Source organism: Physella acuta, unplaced genomic scaffold, assembly GCF_028476545.2.
Source record: "Physella acuta isolate Inbredline_101_S28 unplaced genomic scaffold, ASM2847654v3 ptg000574l, whole genome shotgun sequence".
Lineage (NCBI taxonomy): Eukaryota > Metazoa > Mollusca > Gastropoda > Physidae > Physella > Physella acuta.
In genome coordinates, this window is record NW_026732093.1 from 565,554 (window position 1) to 572,683 (window position 7,130).

Genomic DNA, 7,130 nt, shown 5'->3' on the forward strand with positions numbered 1-7,130 from the left:
GCCATCTTTTTTAGGGCATTGTAAGCTCTTTAAAAAAAATGATAACATTTACACTTCTTACTCATAGATATAAAACATTTTCTTTTTTTTCGTTAAATCAACTCAGGCCTCAGGCCCAGAGGCGTAGCTAGGGGGGGGGGGGGCGGGGGGGGGGGCGGCCGCCCCGGGCGCCGACCCTATGGGGGCGCCAAAAGGGGTGGGAAAATTTTTTTAAAGCTGATTTTATGCTGCAGTTTTGAATTATAAACTGTCTAAGTTAAGAAACGTAATGGCTACACGCATTTACATACTGATTTAACTGTTTTCTATCTTGATTTCTTAATGTAAAACATATACTCTTAAGAAACAGTGACCAGTAAAACCGCTTTGAAGCTTTTCCTAGATGGGGGGGGGGGCGCTTTTTCGAGACTTAAAACGGAAGAATTTACACTAGATTGTTGAGTCGATAAACGTTACCACTATTAAAAGAAACCAATTGTATTAAAACGTATTGTACGATTGTTGAACTGTAAAATACGTTAGTGACTTTTATCAAGATGGTGCAGGGGGGCGCTTTTAGGCTAAATAAAATAGCAAAATTACACAGGATTCTGAGTAAACAACCTTTAGCTCTCAGAAAGAAACGAATTGTACTGTGCATTGTATAATTGTGTAACATTTTTTTTTTAAAAAGTTAGTTACGTTAAAAACCGCTCTACAAACTTTGTCCAAGATGGTTGTGATGAGTGTGTGTGGGGGTGGGGGGGGGCGCTTTTTTCGCTAACAAAAATCGCAAGTATTTGTACTGGATTGGTGAGTAGATAACTCTCTTAACACTTAGTAAAGAAACCAAGTGTATTAACGCGTAATGTACAATTTCAATAGCCAGTTTTGTAAGATTCTTACGATTCTCTCAACTTCAACGTGAGAGATCAGATACTTTTGATCAGTGTTTCTTCCAGACTTTTTTCTCCAGGGGGGCACTTGAAATCTTCGGGGGGAGGGGGGAGGCGGTAAACTTTCTTCGGGGGGGGGGGCGGACACTGTTAAAAGTATATATTTTCTATATATAAATTATATAAATTTCATTTGGTTCGGGGGGGGGGCGTAAAAATTTTTCCGGGGGGCTTCGCCCCCCGAAAAGATGCCTGGAAGAAACTGTGTGCGAGAAGGCAGGGCAAATCTGCGAAATCCAAGACTACGAGCTGTTAACATCCGTTGGATTCCAGTTTGTTTTCTCTAGCTTATTTTGTCATACCATCAACCAATCAACGAAATACCCATGTCGTATTCCAATGTGAACAATAAATATTTCTGATAACTTCTTCTTGTATGTCACTTGTGTGTCCTTACTCTAACAAACTTCGAATCCAACTATGTACCATATCACAACAGAGATCGTTCAAAACTAGAACATAAAAGGCTGGTCTAAACATATTAGCGTTAGCTACAAACTACCCTCTAACACAGATCAGGCTTATTTTTTTTACTGACATTACTAATCTTTCGCAAAAAATGTTAAACGCATCTTAATGGGAATTAAATTGTCGTAAAGTTTTAAGGAATGAAAATCATACAATGTAATTATTAAACCTTGTCCGGACTGTAGCATACACGCTTACACACACGCTTACACACACAAATACACTCTTACCCACACACAAGCTTATATATAAACACACTATCACACACACATAATTATACACACACACACACACACACACACATACATATATATATATATATATATATATATATATATATATATATATATATATATATATATATATATATATATATATATATATATATATATATATATATATATATATATAAGCGGGGGGGGGGGCGCCAAATTGAAAGTTCGCCCCGGGCGCCGGGAAGGGTCGCTACGCCTCTGCTCAGGCCTAGATCGAATCTGTTTTAAAATAAATAGTACACCTTTCATTTAGAAAATCTACATAACTCAGTAGGCCTACTGTTGATTGCTCACAATTTTTTTTAGCAGTATAATAATCTGCTTACTTAGAAAAAACGAATAACGCTTCGAATTTTTAAGTTGCAGTCTTCCTAAATGATTAGGGAAGAAACGAAAAAAGAAAACAACAACCATGGCGGCTGTTTCAACAACGGCAGACGAAGTTTGCAAATATGCGTACGAAGGAAATTATTCTCTTTTAAAATTAAAAGTTGAAAGCAACAACGAATTAGCAACAAAAAAAGACTCGGTAAATTTTTAGCAAAATTTTCTAGCTGGCTAATTTTAGTAATTTACTGAATTTAGATTTTATTCGATTCGCATCGCCATCAATCAACAACAACAAAAGTCACTGAACAAGACAAAAGTCAACTCAAAATCTCAAATCAAGTGCCTACTCGTTAATTAATAAAATTATTATAGTTAATACACACAAGAGTGAAGAAGCGAGTGGCAAGAGGCAACAAAGTCTTGTAAATTAATTAAAGTCAGTCTCAGTGATGAGAGAGAGTGCTGCTGATTCATACTCATTACATTACTCACTGAGTCATTACTCATAGAGAGTAGAGTGCCGTAGAGTCTATAGAGTAGACAAGTCATAGTGACTCTGAGCGCTTGATAATTTAATTTCTAATAGTAGGCCCTAAGGCAGGTTGTCGATATCGGCCGAGATCGCGGTAAAATCATGACCCGAAATCTCCCATTACTTTTTGATACCGAGCGCACGAGAATAGGTTTTGCATACTAATAAGTTTTTAATTTATGGTAGTTAATTAAGTTTAAAATTTAAAAGGTCATTTCCTAATGTTAATAAATGAAAAGTAGAATGGTTTTCCCATTGTTTTGATGGCTTAGCGATCTGATTTCGCGCTGTCTCTGCTTTGGTCTTCCCCCTGTATGAAGGCTAGTTTCAAATACGTTGGAATCACGATTTTTTAAAAGGTTATTCTAGATAAGAGACATATCTTATGTATATGGAAATGATATTTGTTTTTGGATATTTTGACTCCGACATTAGATATACTCATCCAGAGGTGGTCACTGTATGTAGGTCGCGTTGCCACCGTTGTTATATTTTTTCATCCCGATCTTCCGGCCTTTAAGTTTGATCAACTAACAACAGCATTCTTATGGAATGTGCAAACAAATCTAATTTTTGTTTTCAAAATATATTTACATACTACATACGCATCTTTAATTTTTTCAGCTCTAGTTCTAGTTCTGCAGAATATGTTTTTCCTAAAATCCAACTTTGTCAGACAAGAGTCAGACCTAGGTTACCTGTCTGTTGCTATACACTAGCATTGTGCTAACTGTAATTTTAAGTACTCAAGTTCTACTTACCCTTAGATATAGTTATATGCTGAAAATCAGAATCCATACACAATTCACACATTAAAAAATTGATCTGATAACTTCATTTCACTTATAACAAAATGGCTTATATGGGCTCTACTTCACCTGCCCAAAATAACAAGGCAGTTATATACACATTACAGTGTTCAAGTCATTTAGATTTCTGACTTTCATTCACTGTAATTATATAAAATATTGCTTTAGAAACATTTTCATATTTGCGCAGCAGTTTCATAACAAAATGGCTTAAAGATGGACTCTACTTCATCTGCCCAAAATAATGAGGCAATTATAATATTATATGCACATAACAGTGTTCAAGTCATTTACTTTAGATTTCTAACTTTGTAGTTCTTTCATTTGCTGTATTTATATAAAATATAGCTTTAGAAACATTTTCATATTTGCGCAGCACACAGTTTTTTGGGGTTATGGGAGGAAGCCAACACAAAAATATAAGTTCTGTATTATTTTTATTCATTTCAACAGCATTTACAAGTTGTATATATCATTCTAGCTAAACTCTGCAAATATGAACACAATACAACTGCAAGTAAAATAACTATGCTCAATTTATTCAGGTATACCATGACTTGTCACAATTGGCCAATGCAAAAACAAGGGGATTCCACCCCTCACAAAAAAATGTGCTAAAAAAAAACTATTTGAGCTAGACAAAAAATCTTTTTTGTTTTGTTTTCATATAGTTGAGCTCTACAAGAATATGTAATTTTTATTTTATATGATGATTAGTGCTTTATTACCAAAATCCCTACATAGATTGATTTCTTCCTAAATCGAGTTTCTAGATCTACTTCTATCTAGATCTAGATTTGACTTAGAGAATCTGTAGTCTATCAGTATCATTTTAAGACTTACAATTTAAGTTTAAGATTTTAAAATCCCGGAGTTAGTAATGTGAAAGAAAGGTGACTAATGGACAAGAATGGTCCCAAAATAATTCGAAAGATGCATTAAGTATTTTAAAACTCATGTATGATGTTTTTAAAATAAATATGGTTAGGGCCTATATTAAAGTTATAAAAATTTTACTGACTTTTTGTTGGACTTTAATAAAGAAAACATCAATTAAATTATGTTTTTAGTATTTTCAGTAACTAAGCAACAACAGCTGTTTATATAGTACACCTTGCTCTCAAATACTGCTGTTTAAAGTTAATTTCTGGCCTATATTGATTGTGTTTGGTTTATTATTCAATTGTCAATTATCCAGGGGCCTATTATATTTGGCTATTTGGACACAAATATATCTTAATATACTATAGATCTAGAGATCTACTTTAAGTCATATTACTTAGTCACTTACTTTCACATTACTAACTTCTGAGGGTTCGGCGTGGTGGTGTCTGTAAAAGCTCATGGTTGCTAAACTGATACGTCTTGAGTTCGAACCCTCGGGTAGATGTAGCCGGATAGCTGGGGACAGCAACTGTTCTAGGAGAGACAACTCCAAAATCAAACAACTGCTGCCTTGTAGTTAGTCCTTGGCTGGACAAAGGCTATAAAAGCAAATCCAAAAAGAAAAGCAGGCTCTAAACGGATTCAGCTGCCTAAATGGCGCATAACCAGTTGACATGTATTCTTGATTGTGTTGGAGGGGATCCCTTCCAACACTAAAATTAAGAATGAAGAAGAAGACTAACTTCTGCCGATTTTATTTTTACGGTCCAAAAATTATAGATTACTTTTGATTCTAGATCTACTAGTTATTATTTTTAAACATTCAAGATTCCAAATTCAAATTAAATCTGAAATATAGCTATTGAAAATGGATGTATTACATGACATTGTATGTCATCATCATATCTTTATTAAATATCATATCACTAATGTTTAAAATGCATTATACAATAATTTTGGGATTTAAAATGCTTAAATAGATCCTTTTATTTTTAGAGTTCCCGGACACCATTGCATTGGGCTGCTTCTGGAGGACATACTGATATTGTTGAATACCTTTTGTCTTTGCATGTTCCAGTTGATGAAAGAGATGAGGTAAGAAGAAACAGCTCATAATATCCAAATGTTAAAATGATAAAATGACATTTTCAGTAGTATATTTGTAGTATTTTAGTATAACAGTATTCTGATCTAGTTAGCCATGTCTGTTTACATTTACGCAAGTGGAAAAAATATAAATTGTTTAGGCTTTTTTTTTTATTTTGTTTAGTTATCAATAATATTAAAAACAACAAATATGTCAAATCTTTAAAAAGTCAAACAGAAACTACATGATCAAGTTTTCATATATATATTTTAATAATACAGCACACAATATTAAAATATTTGATTGTCCTTTTGAGGGTCCAAACTGTTAAAGTGGCATAAAGAAATAACTAATTTTTTTTTTGTCTGAGGTAAATTTTCCTTTGTTTAAACGAGCGATTCTACCTAGTCTTGCGTGGTAGTTTAAAAGTTTTAATGATCTAGTATGTGGTATTGTTGAAATTCTGTTATTATAGACCCAGTGGACGCCGCTAATTATTGCTTCATCAGCTGGTCGTATTCAGATTGTAAGGGACCTGCTTGCTCATAATGCTCAGGTTAATGCTGTCAACAGTACAGGTCAAAGTTCTCTACACTATTCTGCATCAAAAGGGCACATAGAAGTAAGGCTGTAAATATTTTGTACCACTGATCAATTAGAACATATGTAACTTTATTATGACTTCTCCATCTTAGTAGTCATTGTTATTTAATCTTCATACTTTGAAAAAGCTAAAAGTTTTATAGTAGTTAAATATATTGTATTTTCAATTTTCAGCATTAATTTATTTGGTAAAATAAATCCTGAAAACTCACATTAATTTTTTATAATGAACTGAAAACTTTGTACTGTACAAATGTGTCTCCATTTCAGATTTCAGAAATCCTTCTCCAGCATGGTGCTGATATTGATTGTGTTGATTCCCTTGGTCACACACCACTCCATCGAGCTGCTAGCAAAGGCAACTTAAAAGTTGTCCAGCTTCTCATATCCAACAATGCACACTTAGATATCAGAGATGCCTCAGGATGTACACCCCTGTAATTAAATTAGTCACTTGTCTATTTAAAAAAATCTATATATTAAAATGCTATATACACATGAAATGAAGTAAAACAGACATTTTAAATTTCTTAATAATTAAGAATAGTTGAATTTTTATTGCCATCACTATGTAAATATTTTAACCTTCAGTTCAGAAAACACCAGCTTCTTATATTAAAAAAAAACATTTTTTTTCAGTCACTTGGCTTGTGAGGATGACAATGGAGAAGTTGCCAAAATGTTAATAGATCATGGAGCCAGAACAGACATAACAAATAATGTAAATAGACATTTCTCATTTTCGTCACTCTTCCTCCCATCATTTATAAGTATGTAGTCATCATGAAAGTAGACTTGAAAATTGTTTACCTTAAATTATTTGTTTTCATTTTTTAATATTTTAGGATCACCAAACAGCTTTTGATATGGCTCCCAGAACTCTGCAAAAAAATTTGAAGAGTGCTTTAGATCGATGACCGTACATGTTGTAATACAGAAATGCTTATAGTACAATGTTGCAGTAACTATATTTCCACCTGAAGTATCTGCATAAGGGAATTACCATCTTGTGTATACACATACCATATTTTACCATCTTGTACATACCATTGTGTGCACATGTAAATTATCACCATCATATGTCTATACATGTGTTACCTTATGTACTGATACGAGGTAATGCCATGTGTGTAAATCTGAATTAAAATTTTGCATATATCGCTACCTTGTGTACTTGGTATTGATATGAGGCAATATGATCTTGTG

At 33.5% G+C, this 7,130-nt stretch overlaps 1 protein-coding gene across 1 annotated transcript; it reads left to right on the forward strand.

Annotated features, from left to right (window-relative positions):
- The first annotated feature begins 2,068 nt into the window (after positions 1–2,068).
- On the forward strand, positions 2,069–7,130 carry LOC131946894 (26S proteasome non-ATPase regulatory subunit 10). Its single transcript, XM_059307891.1, has 6 exons — positions 2,069–2,207; positions 5,231–5,329; positions 5,797–5,943; positions 6,195–6,361; positions 6,564–6,645; positions 6,770–7,130. Exons 1-6 carry the CDS (start codon positions 2,091–2,093, stop codon positions 6,839–6,841), a joined length of 684 nt encoding a protein of 227 aa, XP_059163874.1. The 5' UTR covers positions 2,069–2,090; the 3' UTR covers positions 6,842–7,130.

What these genes read in the sequence shown, in the direction of transcription:
- LOC131946894 (XM_059307891.1), top strand. Translation starts at nt 2,091, where the DNA reads ATGGCGGCTGTTTCAACAACGGCAGACGAAGTTTGCAAATATGCGTAC. An exon ending in CATCAAAAGGGCACATAGAA is followed by an intron (nt 5,944 to 6,194) that starts GTAAGGCTGTAA and finishes TCTCCATTTCAG; the next exon opens with ATTTCAGAAATCCTTCTCCA. An exon ending in GCCTCAGGATGTACACCCCT is followed by an intron (nt 6,362 to 6,563) that starts GTAATTAAATTA and finishes ATTTTTTTTCAG; the next exon opens with TCACTTGGCTTGTGAGGATG.